Source organism: Suillus fuscotomentosus (assembly GCF_016647785.1).
Source record: "Suillus fuscotomentosus strain FC203 chromosome Unknown F5891scaffold_106, whole genome shotgun sequence".
Classification (NCBI taxonomy): Eukaryota; Fungi; Basidiomycota; class Agaricomycetes; order Boletales; family Suillaceae; genus Suillus; species Suillus fuscotomentosus.
The window spans coordinates 110,349-124,197 of NW_024539618.1; the positions used below are offsets into that span (position 1 = coordinate 110,349).

General features: G+C 48.3%; 4 protein-coding genes and 1 non-coding gene across 5 annotated transcripts; 2 read left to right on the forward strand and 3 right to left on the reverse strand.

Annotated features, from left to right (window-relative positions):
- Positions 1-501: 501 nt before the first annotated feature.
- Positions 502-3,073, reverse strand: F5891DRAFT_1196740 (uncharacterized protein; the record flags this gene model as incomplete). Its single annotated transcript, XM_041368350.1, has 9 exons — positions 502-606; positions 646-665; positions 713-758; positions 809-941; positions 1,000-1,035; positions 2,258-2,719; positions 2,786-2,863; positions 2,920-3,002; positions 3,065-3,073. The coding sequence occupies 9 exons, from the start codon at positions 3,071-3,073 to the stop codon at positions 502-504; spliced, it is 972 nt and encodes a 323-aa protein (XP_041218788.1).
- Positions 3,074-7,528: 4,455 nt separating this feature from the next.
- F5891DRAFT_915064 (uncharacterized protein) lies at positions 7,529-7,693 on the forward strand (the record flags this gene model as incomplete). The annotated part of the gene is made up of 1 exon (XM_041373691.1): positions 7,529-7,693. A coding segment is annotated over one exon (165 nt), but the record flags the coding sequence as incomplete, so codon positions are not given.
- A 40-nt stretch (positions 7,694-7,733) lies between these two features.
- F5891DRAFT_963386 (uncharacterized protein) lies at positions 7,734-8,447 on the forward strand (the record flags this gene model as incomplete). The annotated part of the gene is made up of 1 exon (XM_041375995.1): positions 7,734-8,447. One exon carries the CDS (start codon positions 7,734-7,736, stop codon positions 8,445-8,447), a length of 714 nt encoding a protein of 237 aa, XP_041218790.1.
- A 3,845-nt stretch (positions 8,448-12,292) lies between these two features.
- Positions 12,293-12,791, reverse strand: F5891DRAFT_963379 (histidine kinase-like ATPase; the record flags this gene model as incomplete). Its single annotated transcript, XM_041375994.1, has 3 exons — positions 12,293-12,365; positions 12,421-12,602; positions 12,654-12,791. Coding segments are annotated over 3 exons (393 nt in total), but the record flags the coding sequence as incomplete, so codon positions are not given.
- A 190-nt stretch (positions 12,792-12,981) lies between these two features.
- On the reverse strand, positions 12,982-13,072 carry F5891DRAFT_t118. The gene has a single exon. It is a non-coding gene; the product is annotated as a tRNA-Glu (tRNA).
- Positions 13,073-13,849: the final 777 nt, after the last annotated feature.

Sequence of the window (13,849 nt, forward strand, 5' to 3'; positions counted from 1 at the left end):
CTGGAGAGATTTGGTCAGTAATTATTAGTCCCCTAATCATGACTTGCATGCTGCGTTAGAGTCTCGGAATAGAGGAAGTTGCGGGCAGTGTATGCGCGGAAGTGGGGCATATCAAGATCTCAATGAAATCGATACTGAATCATCAGCCATCTCTGACTTGGTAGACGCTTGTGAAGTGTGAGGAACAATGAGCATGAGATGCAAACATCTAGGAGACCAGCACCTAAATGTCGACTGGGGGAGGGGAGGTTGTTCCACGGGGACAAGGTTCTGCGCTCAGCTGTCGCGGTTACATCCCTTCGTCGATATGCGCACCAAGACAAAGATGGGGCGACAGACACAGATTTATTAAAAACCATTCGTCTCCGTATCACAATCACTTTTTGTTGGTAGAGGTGCAAATCATACCGCTGAAATCAATAAATTTGTCCACCGGAAGCAAATTGCTAGTGTTGTCTGCCTCCTTCCTCACGCTCCGCATCATTCTGCCCTTCTAGATCATCAGTTCTCGATAGACCATCCGAGCTTCCCCAGCGCAGGCTTCGCAGTCCCAGCCTCTGATTCCTGGAAAGTCCGGGCGATGGGTGAGGCTTCCACATCTGAGATCTGAGACGCAGATGACGATGTCAAAGGACGTGAACTCACCTTCATGGAGTGTGGTTGCCCTGTTCAGATGAAACTGCGACATGTAGGCACTTCAGCAGCCTGCCACTCCAGAGCAATCTGAGAAAATTGTTAGATGAGCGATGGGTCCGGAACTGTGGAAAAGCATTCAGTGGTGCGATGGGCTAGCATAAGTGATACATACCTCCATAACTACATTCTCAAGGATGTCTGAGAAATGCAGCACGATGGAGATGTCTGGGACGATGTACGTCAAATTCTCGATGCTGCTAGCGTGCGGACTCGTAAGAATCATGCACGGACACAAATTCCAGGCCCTATAAACACCACACGCTCATCAGTTACGCCACAAACAAAGGTTCATGATAAGTATACGTAGCATCGAGACTGGACTGGAACTTGAGGGGAACACTGACACACTTCAGCAGGGGCATTGACTAGCAGGGTAGGGAGTGAATATATTTTGAACGGCTGTCGTGAATGCTGAGCTGCTTGAGCTTTGTTGTGTGGTAGGGCTGTACGATGGAAAGGCCTGGAAGTACTAGAGTATGACGATCGAGACTCAATTACCAACTATCTGGAATTTGAAATTCAACCTCAGCTGCTTGTTCGCAAAACGCCATGCACTTAATGTTGTTCTCGAGCTTCAGAGGATTTGAATCACTTTGCCCAAACTTTGCCTTTCTTTAATTTTATGATGACTCAACTTGAAGCTCGTCTGCACTTGGCTGTAGTATGCCCTCACATTCACTCAGAACACGGAGAATCGTGACAACTATGCACTCCAGCGCCTGCGTTGCTATTTCTCCAGTCTGGCCGAATGATTCTTTGATGGTCTGGCGAAGCTCTGACTTGGAACGATTCGTTTCATCGTAGCGTATGCGACTCTTTACAGACTTTGTGTAAAGAATGGTGCCAGTGCTATGGTATGGTGTTCAGGCCGAATCAGCAAAGCAGCGATAAAGAGCTGCGGTTGCGGCTATGAATGACCGGTCTGACCCACAAGCCGAATCAGACTCTACTGAACTGTTTCAACACAAGACTCAACTGTTCTCTGATGCAGCTGTGAGCGCCCTCGCTTCCCTTTGTGTAAGCAAAGCACTTCATGCACACGCGTGGATCGTGACAGTATTCATTGGTTATGTAGAGCCAAAGGCTCCTAATTTTACACAACACCGTACTCTCGATCAGTCCATTTTTCTGTAGAGGTCGCCGTCCTCGCGCCAGTGCTTACATCACGATCTAATGATAATGTCACATGCATGCGTAAAACATCTATTGGGACTTTGGAACTGCTGACCATGTGTCAAAGCACCTACTGACCGATTACAACTACACGGAGAATGAGTGCTGAGCGGTGATCACGCTGGAATCAAACTTGAGGAAGACGAACATTCACAACTCAGAACAAATTACATATACTAAAAGAATGTATTATCCTCCAGGGAAAACATCGCAAAGTGATAAATGAAACATATAAACGAGTGGAAGGGTGCCCAGAGTTCCTCATGGTGCACAAATAAACGAAAAATCAAAGAACGACTATCACAAAGAAAGCAAGAAAGAAAAAAGTAACATAGAGTGATGTTCGATTCTTGAGATGATGCAAAACTAATAACGCCGATACTCATACCCTGGCATCTCCGAAGGGCGTCTCTGCATCAACTCAGGACACAGGCATCCCTCAGTCCACCCATTGGGGGCCCTCGCAGGTCCGGTGTACATGGTGTAGTCGTGTGCGGTACCTGCTGGTCCGTATAAGACTTCCAACGACTGGTTGTGGATAGGTGGGGGAGGCTGGTATTGAGTTGATTGGGGTTGGTATTGGGTGGGATAGGATTGCATGGGTTGCGGTTGCATGGGTTGGAGTTGGTATTGGTATTGGTGGAGTGTACCAAAGGGAAGGGGCTCTGCCGGCGGCGGAGGCTGGGACGACGACTGGGCCCCGGATGAATTCGTTGCAGAGGGACCACGACGACTGCACGGCCGAGGAACATACCCATGTTCTTTCTTGCGATGTTGTGTGATGTTGGAAGAGGTGTGAGTTCTGTAGTCACAGCCATCGTGAGGACAGACGAAGCGTTGCTTGCCCGTACTAAAATGAAATCAAATAGAATTGTTGATCAGGCGGAATCGGTGATGGTGATGAATGACCACGTACTGCACATCAGTATGATAATGGAAGCTTGCTTTGTGCAATGTCACAAAGTTACACCCTTCCCAGGTGCAGAAGTACGCACTGCATGAGCGAATGTAAGTTAGGTGAGCTACATACCATAGGGTAGAAACACGTACTTTTCTGGTGAATGCATGGCCTCGTGTGCCTTGCAGTCGGCGAACTTTGGAAAAGCTTGGTTGCAGATAGAGCAAGCGTAGGTCTAAATATTACGAGAGTTAGTCTTCAAGTCAATGCACGAAGTATGCGCCTGATTGGGCTTACCTTTGGCATGATTGGTTATATAAGAATATGAGTGAGGATACCACTTGTGAGGTGAATGTACGATTGAACTGGAGCGGATGATGGTACTGGGTAAGTATGAGAGTAGGTATATATACGATTCCCTGCTGTGGTCGTGGTATTGTGCTTTGCGATGGACAAACCCATGTTTTCAATGGACAGACGCTTGTGGACCCCACTGTGGTCGTAGTATTGCGCTTTGCGATTGGCAAACACATGCAGAGTTGTGGTTTTCAGTGGACAGACGCTTGTAGAATTCGTACAAGGATACTTTGTGGAGGTTACTAGTGGATGTGGGCCATGTAACGCGTGAACACATTGTTGTTGAAGCAACCACATCCATTTTAATACTTCATCATCTGTTACAGCATCGAGCGAACACCAGGATATAATTATTTGCCAGAGATATGCAGGCCGATCGAAATTTAGCGTAGAGAATCGAGTAAAGACTGACATGGATGTCGTCGTCGAATTCCATGATACCAAGGTCCGAAAAATTTCTGGAGGTCTTTGTCGTCGTGACCGGCCTGGGCCATGCAACAGGCACCCCTCGACCGACCTATTGAACCAATAGGTACTTTGCATGTCCAAGCGTAGTGCTTTGAGACTTTCATCCTTGTGGGCAGGACTGGACGAGAGTTGTCAATTTTAGCGATAAGATGGTAAAAGGGATGAGATCAGACACGCGATTGATCATAGAGTCTGTGCAAGTACAACAGTGCATTTTGTTTATTGCTAATGATGTTAGGCAGTACGTCGATGGAGTAAAAAAGGGACTTGTTGAGTCTGCGGTTGACATCTTTGCATGAATATAAGCAGCATTGAATATCAGGAACATGACGTACCAGCAAGTTTTGACGTCCAAGTATGCCCATTGCCCGACTTGTGCCATTTACAATTACTTAGCGATAGTAGAACTTCACGGGAGTGGCAGTGGCTGTGCACTGCTGCATCTTTTCGTTGAAGGCGATCACATGTGACGGTGCCTTCGTCAACAGATACCAGACAGTCACGAACTGGAAATACTATAGAGTATGACTATTTTGTCAACTCTTGATCGACTCAATTACCAATTATCTCGAATTTGAAATTCAAGCTTGGCTGCTCCACTCACCGACTTGTTGCATACCACTCCGAGTCTACTCTGCCAGTTCACCTGAGACTTCCAATTTCACTTGTTTTTCTTGAGATTAAATATAGTAGTATTACTCACGATAGGTTTTGAACACTTCAGAAAACTCGCTAAAGCTTGAAAACAAGCACAGCCGCATGCGGCAAATTTGGAAGTCAGGCTCGGCACCATGGCTGAGTTCGAAATATGCCTGCTGTTCGCCAACAACGCCTCCGTCGTTCTGCACGACTTGGAGGCAACCCTCCAGTGTGCTCTAGAGCGATGGATCCTGAGCCGTCGACATCTCAAATACAACCACCTCCCCCGATCCAAAACCCAAGCTGACGATTCAGTGGCAGAGTGATGACACTCTCACTGACGTCTTGGTCACCTGGCTCACCGAACACCCTCCCGACTGTCGTATCTTATTCTACTCTGATGGCAAGAAACCACCTCCCTCTCTGGATTCAAGTTCTTCTGCTCGTCCCTCGGGAAAGGACAAGTCTCAGATCTACTCTGTTATTGCTCAGGTCATCTTCAAACATCACGCAAAATATGGGCTGGAATATGCAAACAGTCAGAAGAAATTTCGTGACTCTGTCAACAACCGTATCACAAGGTATGTCATGTTTATATTTTTTGTACTATGCGCTGATAAGATCCTTAGTCTCAAAAACAAATATAAGCCCCTTAAGGCTAAATTCAGCGCAACCGGTGCTGGTGTAGTCCCTCTTGATGACGCCTCCGCTAAAAATCTACAAGGTGAGCATTCTTATTTATTTGTTTAGCGGTTTGACCGATTCAAATTTGTAGAAGAAGTCTGTCGCGAATTTCCATGGTACAAGGAACTCGACGCCATCTGGCACTCAAATCCCTCCTTTGCAGCAAAAACTACATCGTCCAAGCCTGGCGTTGACCATGCTGGTGACATGTACGCGCTAGTACGTCCGCGTGGCAGGGCTGGCCCCTCCGCACATACCAGGGGTGCTACCAGGGCTCAGCCCCCCTCTCATGTTCTGCCTCCTCATAGCCGCCCATTTACTGATTCACAAATTGATCCTCGTCTGCTAGCACCTGCTGCTCCTGCTGCTCTCGTTCCTTCACCTGCTCCCGCTGCTCCCATTCCTTTGCCTGCTCCCGCTGCTCCCATTCCTTCACCTGCTCCCTTTCCTTCTGCTCCTCCCACTGCTCCCACTCCTGCTTTTCCTCATTTCCCTGCTCTTCCTATTCCTCCTGCTCCTCCTGCTCCTCCGGCACCTCCAAATGCCGACTTCGATACCACTATGGGCAATGTTCCTGATCTTGACGACGACGACGACGACGACGACTTATATTCCGCTGCTTTCCGTGCCCCTCTGGGCAATGCACTAGACCACTTGGATGACGACAATATGGACACTGATGCCCCGCACCCTACTTATGACCTTAACAGCCCTCCAAAGGTTGCCGGGAAAAAACGACAACTCCCATCATCGCCGTCTCCTCCTCCTAACCACCCCATCCCTTTTTCAATCACGCAGAAGTCACCCACTCCTTTCTACGACAGCCGTGCAGCATTCAGCGCTCAGGGGCCCTCTGGCTACGACGCACGACGCAGACCTTCGTCTATTGCATCGTCGTCGCCAGGGATGACTCGTAGCTCGTCGACACCTTCATCGACGACTCACAACACTTCATCGTCAGATTTTCCTGCGTCTCCGACCCTCCAGACCTCAATATCAGCGCAACCGAAGACCACAGGGTCGAAGAAGAAGAAAGCAAAGTCCGACATTCAGGAGCAGGTTGAGAGGGTCAATGGTGAGATTGGGAGTATTCAATTGGACGTCACATCACGCCATAACCTCAAGCACGAGCGCTTCCTCGCGAAGCTTGATGTGAAGAAGGACTACCATCGCGAGACGAAGAAGTACGAGTATCTTCGCGAGGCGCGCGCACATGAGGCCATGCAAGCTGCCGCCAGCCATCAACGAGAGCAGGAGACCAAGGACGCGGAAATCCGCCTTCGCGAGACAGATGTCCGAGTGCACGAGGCCCAGGCCCTTGCGCTTGACAAGGAGGCAGAGATGTGGCGCCTGAAGATTCAATTTCACCAGATGACGCAGAGCGGTAGTACCGCTTCTGCGTCTGATAGCTGACATGTTTGCTGCTGTTGTTCCCCTTCCTATCATACTGTCCGCTAGCGGCTTATTTTTGTATCATCATTGCTGCTTTCTGCTGTCGCGTTTTTTTGCTGCTGTTGCTATCTGACTTATGAATTTCTTTTGTAGTCTGTTGTTACCGGCTGTTGTTGTATCTCCCGGCCGGGCCAGCCCCACACACCTGTGTCCATGTTCCCGCCCTTCACACTGCTGTTGTGTCCCTCGCTGTCACGCGTCCAGCGTTCGAATGCCGGATCAAACAGAATCCCCCAACATGTTCGTTATCTCCTAGCACATGCTCCCGCCCTCTTACACTGCTTGTGTCTCCCTTGCTGTCACACATTCAGCGTTCGAACGCCGGATCAAACGGAATCCCCTAACTCTACCTCCCAGCTCATGCGCCCGCACTCTCACTCTCTCATACTTCCGTTCTGAATCTCGTGTTTCCCTCACTATCACACATTTCTTTTTTGTTATATCTCGTTCATTAGATACCTAGCTACATCTATATATTTTTGTGTAGTATACATGCCTTAAAATTTGACTAAGTGTTTCCAAGTCCGCTCTGATGCCGTGTGTGCCGTGTGTCTTGATGGCTTTCTGGCCGAGTTTGTTGAAGACTTTAGCGAGTTTGTTAAAGACTTTAGCGAGTTTTTTGAAGCTTTAGCGAGTTTTTTGAAGTGTTCAAAACTTATCGTGAGTAATACTAGTAGGTATAACAACCTCATGTCACAAGCATTAGGCACCGACGACGAGGATCAATGCACCGACTTGAACGATGAGCAGCCTCCCTCGCAGTATGACGCCGTAGGACCCGTCGAGGAGTGAGTTGCAGCTTCCTGGAACCTGTCGCCCGTCTAACAGCAAGACAGGGACAAGATAAACGTTGGATCTTCGGTGGAGCTGCCATCAGGAATGTATGTGTTTCTGCCCTGACGGACATCTTCGCCACTCCTTACTAGAATTGCAGCTCGAATGCTGGACCTTCACGGCCGTCTGGACCTCTGGTACAGGAAAGTGCATCCAATGTTCCACCAGTCGGCAATTTAGTTCTGTAAGTTGTCAATAATGACGTCAAACATACTTCTCAATTGTCTCAGCGAGGCGGAGAAGGACCAGCCAACTCTAAGCGAATTGTGAGTGAAAAACTTGAAGCTTATCGATCACAGCTAACGACGCCCCACACGCAGAGCAAACATCATGAAGCAAGTATGGGATATTCTCCAGGACTCGACAATTGTGTCGAAGAGTGGAAAGGACGAACGGTCTCGTTTCTGGGGGGTGTACAAAAGAGTCGCAGAGGAACACGACAGCGAGTTCCTCGAGCGATACACTACCGACATGGACATTGTCTTGATCTTCGCAAGTTTTGCGTGCTTATCTGCATTCCATTCTGAAACTGATGTTTAACCAGTCTGGTCTTTTCTCCGCTGTCAACACGTCTTTCATTGTCGCGATGGGGTCCAACCTCAGTCCTGACCCTAGTGACACCACGAATGCCCTTTTGAAGCAACTCGTGCAGATTGGACTTGGCAACCTCGCTGAGGCAGGCTCCAAGCCTGCAGACCCAGCATCTACCTGGTCTCTGACTGCGCCGACCTTGTGGATTCAAATGATCGCATATGCGAGTTTGTCCATGAGCTTGCTAGCTGCATTCGGGGCCGTGCTGGGAAAGCAGTGGCTCGGGTACTACAAGTCAAACAGATATGGCCGCGGCTCGCAGGAGGAACAAGCAAAGCGCAGGCAAGAGAAGTTCAACGGCCTCGTCACATGGCATTTTGATGCTGTCGTACAATCCTTTCCGGTCTTACTTCAGATCTCTCTTCTTCTCTTTGGGATTGCTCTTGGCGCCAATTTGTGGTACAAGCAGGCGAGCATCGCCTGGGTCATCATTGGAACGACGGTCTTCGGATTTCTCTTTTATTCTCTGACTGTGATGGCGTGTCTGATATCTACTGCCTGTCCATTTCAGACACCGACATCGACGATATTGTACGTGTTGCGCATCGACAGTAAGATCATGAATTCTGGTGGTTGTTCCCTATCTGAATCAATATTGCAGGATTTCTCCACCTGGCATTCAAACGAGTTTCCTGTGATTTCCAGTGGCTCATGATATCACTGCACGGTAAGTTATGTCTTCTTCCACGCGCACAGGTTTTGACCGTTTCATGTCAGCCATGCTGGAACGATTGTCTAGTATCGTTAGATTGGGATGGACCCTATCGTCTGAAGTATTTAGAGGTGACGATCTTATCTACTATCACAAAGATACTCAAGGCTCAATCATTCCCCAGGTCCTGTACCTCCGGTATGTACATTCAAATGATGATCTCTTTAGCATTTAATCACTAGAACTTCATAACTGGTTGCATTCTTTGGTTTTTATACTCTTCAACAAGGTTATAGACTCAGAGGCGCAACTGCTCGTCCAGGATCTGGATGTTTGGGCAGAGATTCATCCCACCCTTACCCTCCATCTCCCTGACATACCCACAAATGATCTCGAAGCGCCTAGCGTCAAGTGGCTGCTTGAGACATCTACAGATCCTCAAGTATTTATTGCCGCTGCCAGGCTTGTTCCGCAGGTCGAATGGCCCCTGGATCTTGACGTTCAAGACATACTGCATCAGCTGTTTGATATTTTCATAAGCTGTGTCAACATTCAGGGACACATCGTACCATCGTTGAAGGAGAAGGCCTCTGCATGTGCAATGGCTCTAAGTCATCTATACTATGGATGTGTTCTTCAAGCATATCCTGATCGCGGCGAATTTACTGTCCGTTGGAGATGAGACTTCGACATGTTTGTTGGGATTTCCCTGGCCATGCGCACAAGCGACCAGACAGTACTTGACACGACTATGAATCTTTGTCATCCAGATGGCAATAGGTGGGACATTTTTTAGTCAGAGGCTTCCCCTGACTCCGTCCCTGAGTGGCTGTCGCATGTCCTTCCTTATCACTTTGTTACTGGGCGAGTGAACGAAGACATAGAAGACCTCGCGATAAAAGTGATGACAAAGTTACTATTATTCCCATCCTCTTCGTCAAAACAAATCGTGGCCAATTGCATTTTTCTTGCTTGCGTCATGGTCGGAGCTCAGGTTGAGAAGAAAGACATAGTTCAAATTGATAAAAGGTGCCATCGATTCATTTTGTAGTTTTTCTGCCTTCATTAACAAAGAGATCGTGTAGCCCTACTCTGCCTCAACTCAGGAAGTCTCTTTTGGCGCAGTTCCAAAAGGCTCTCTGGGCATACGACGGAGATGAACTCAACCAAGATAGGACAGGAGTCGCCCGCCGGGCATTGAGACTCCTCGACATTATCTGTCGCATCATTGAGCTTGCTGGATGTTCATATAGTCCTTTATTCTACACCATGCGGAACCTGGACGTGTGCAGGAAGATTCATTCACGAGCGAAATCATCCGAAAAAAATGATGCTTCGGTTTCTTTGGCAGTGCTGCGAAAGGTACTGCACTTCATGTTCGCTGCTTCTGACGTTTCTCGGGACCCTACCAGGCTGTGGTCAGCCGACTGGTTTTGGCAAGGCGATTCCCACTCACCAGAAGACTTTGACTGGCTTGTAGACTACCTCGACTACATCTATTTTGACGATGAAGCGGTGTATGACATTCTTTTACTGCTGGGTAGCATGGGAGTGTGCTGCAGCCCCGCTAAACAACATCTGTTCATTGAGAGGCTAATCGCCTACATGGATAGCAACATGCCTCTTCATTTGCGCCATGCCGCTCTTCGCGCTGCTCACAGTGCGCGAGAACAAATCGCCTTGATTGATGTCATTGATGATACGACGATACGAGACATAGTTGTGACCAAGCTCTCCCCCGCTATCCTATCTGTGGTTTGTCCACACCCAGGTACAACACCCGCCAATGATGATCCTGACCGCCTTGTCGATTATCACCGCGACTTGTGCTATGTCGAACTGGTCTGTGCCCTCGCGAGGAATTCCAACTGGCACCCCCATTTGTTTAGTGATCGCCATATCGATCGGTGCATCAGTATGATTCCAAAGTACTGCAATTCCGAATCACCCACGCAGCATGCCTTTTACATAGCTGGTATCCTCCTCCAAATCACATCTAAACAAACACCGGTCACATCGCTCGATTCTGTTACGGAGCAGCAGTGGTGGGACGTGATGAGAAGCGCGTGGAACAAACCTCCCTATGACATTGACGATGCACGCTATTTCGATCCCCTCCTTGTTCTTGTGGATGGCACAAAGAAGTATATGCAGATTGCTTCGGAATCTGATCTCGAGTTGCTCATCGGAAGTCTGGACGAGTTTCTCGGAAGTCTGGAGCCGAAGATGCAACTGCGGAAGACGGGCCTGGCATTGAGATTGAAGATGCGACCAGAGATGCGAGGTTTAGAGCAGGGAGAGGGAATCATCATTGCTGTGAAGGAGTTGAGGACTGTAGCCAGCAACATGCTAGAGAGCTTTGGTCAATAGTTAGTAGTCCTCTCATCATGACGGTGCTTGCATTTTGTTAGACTCCTGGAATAGAGGAAGTCATGGGGCAGTGTGTGCACGGAAGTGGGAAGTATCAAGACCTCAACGAAATTGATATTGAATCGTCAGTCATCTCTGACTTGGTAAACGCATGTCATACATGAGGCGTTGGGGAACGACAGGCATGACATGCGTATATTTTGGAGACCAGCATGTAGATATCTACTGGGGGAGGGGAGATTGGTCCACGGGGTCAATGTCACTGGCAAGGTTCTACCCTCGGCTGAGTCACATTCCTTCGCAGGAAGACAAAGACATGCGTCGAATAAGAACCAGCGGCACGGACAAAAATTCCAGGCCCTACCAGTGTATATGAACACCACATACTCATCAGTTATGCCACAAAAAAGGTTTATCATAAGTATAGGCACTAGCATCGAGATTCGAGACTGAATAAAATTGGACGGGAACACTGACGCAAAGATAAAGTCGCGTCCATTCTGGTTGGATCTACACACAGCTCTAATAAAATGCCCCAGACTCCCTTCGAAGATGTGTTCCATATCAGTGGAATACGCGACCTTTCAGCTGACTGCATCGACGAGTCTGAGGTAGACGCATTCAAGTACGACTATCCGGCCTTTTATCGTTCCGTTCCCGATGGAAAGGGATTGTATTGACTTATCTTCACGACGCTTTCGTCGTTATAGATGCATCATTAGAATTATAAAATCACTGTAGTTTACATACATTATGGCAGCTCTAGAGTTATGCACCAGTATTCGCGGATAGAAATTGCAGTATGATGTGAAGTCTAACAGCGTTCGAAGACAATTCGAAGACCCGATAAAGATCCGGTAAGCTTGCCACCTGCACGACGTCATTGTCCTTAGGAGCTGCCAGGTACTTGCGCATCGCATGAAATAGGATGTTTCGAATGCGCTATGCTTCATATTTCTGCTTGTTTTGTTCATCTTCGTCAGAGGCGGCCGCTTAGATGACGGACAGTGGGGCTGGGGAGTAGAAGTACGCTAGGTCGCGCATGAAAGAGCACAAGCACTCTTTCTCGGATTCCCAGAGGACCTGAGACGACTTGGTATCTGTGGAATGAGAATATAGCGTTGGACCGTACCTAAGGTCCAAGACGCATCAGGAACATGGGTAGCCTGTCGAGATTGGGAGTGTACTCGCAAAGAAGGTGCGGAAGTGTCTTCGCCGGTCTCTGAAATGTACAAGGAAAAATACTCGTGCAGCATCTCTCGGCGATCCATCAAAGTCTTGACTATTCGCCGTGAAAGAACGCTGAGTGGATCTTGCACAGCATACTTGATCATTACAGCAAGTATTCAGGCATATTCTTCGGAGAGCAGACAATCGAGTGGGTGTATTATAGAACATGTCTTCAATGTGGTGAATTGAGTGAAGAGAGAGATTTGTTTGACTTCTTGGGGACATACCGTGATGGTGGTTCCGTTGTTTCAAGACCAACCTTTCGTGTCTGGCGTGTATCCCGCTTTCGACAGGACGAGACCGCCATCAACATAAGCAGCCCTGTAGGATTCTCGTCAGGTGTTTTTGTTCCGTGTACAATTTATTTAATACATACTTCCAAGCACAGTTGCTTGACTTGGTCTTCATGATCACCGTCAAGTGCGCTGCGTGCGCGACGTGAGATATAGATGCCAGAGCCTCCCCTCGGAACCCGTAAGTAGTCAGCTTGGAGAGGTCAGAGAAGGTGGTCAATTTGGAGGTAGTAAAATGCTCAGCGAGCAAGGGTAAGTCCTCTTTCTTCAAACAAACTCAATAGAAAGCCTTGATGCGAATGCGAGGAAGACATACACAAATGCCACAGCCGTTGTCCTGAATCTGAAGCAGCTTCATACTGCCATCCTTGACGGTGACTTGAATCGAAGTGGATCCGGCGTCGAGGCTATTTTCCAGCAGTTCTTGTAATGCAGAAGCGGGTCTGTGTATGACCTAGTAGAGACGAATTTCATCAGCACTTATTCACGCCTGTACCGTGCGGCGTGGTGTCAACCCAGCGCGTACTTCGAGTCAAGAGTGTCGAGCACTCTTAGTGCTCATCACGTGATCGTTATGTTGCTTCCCAACTTCGATGATCGTGTAAATTTGGCTCCCTCCTTGCTCCTAAAACAACAATCAGCATCTTCGATATGGGGAAGCGAACCCCGAGCTACCCTGAATTCTAAGCTTGAAAGCTTGAGAGGCGGTAATGTTAACCATTACACCATATCATATCCGGTCTTATGTGAGTGTAGATGGCCAAACAAAATATTAATATTGCCAAGTGTCAGCTTCAATGGATGCCTCAGACACGTTATCATGATATCACATAAAGACTGGGCCTAGAAGGATCTATTACCATCATGATGGTAAGGTCGCAGTTCACTGCAGGGAGCTCTCACGAAAACTTTCGGCGTCAACACTCGCAAGCACGTGTTTGTCATGCCAGTTCGAGTCGTAGCCGCCTAAACGACTTGCTGTGTGCCACCTCCATCTGCTCTGTCCGCTCACCTCAGACTCTTCCAAATTTCACTAGCTTTTCTTGGAATCCTCATGTCACAAGCATCAGCCACCGACGACGCCGAGGATCAACGCACCCACAACGACTCGGATGAGCAGCTTCCTCCGCAAAATGACGTTGTAGGACTCATTGAGGAGTGAGTTGCAGCTTCCTGGAATATGTCGCCGATCTAACAGCAAGGCAGGGAGAAGATGAATGTTGAACCTTTGGCAGAGCTGCCATCAGGGATGTATGTGTTTCTTTCCTGACGGAGGTCTGCGCCACTCCTTACTAGAATTGCAGCTCGGATGCTGGACCTTCACGGCCGTTGGGACCTCATGAACAGGAAAATACCTCCAATGTTTCATCAGTCAGTGATTTAGCAACGTAAGTTCTTGTCAATAATGATGTCAAATATGCTCCTCAATTGTCTCAGCGAGGCGGAAAAGGTTGTAGCAGAGAAGGACCAGCCGACTCTAAGCGAATTGTGAGCCAAAAACTTGAAGCCAGG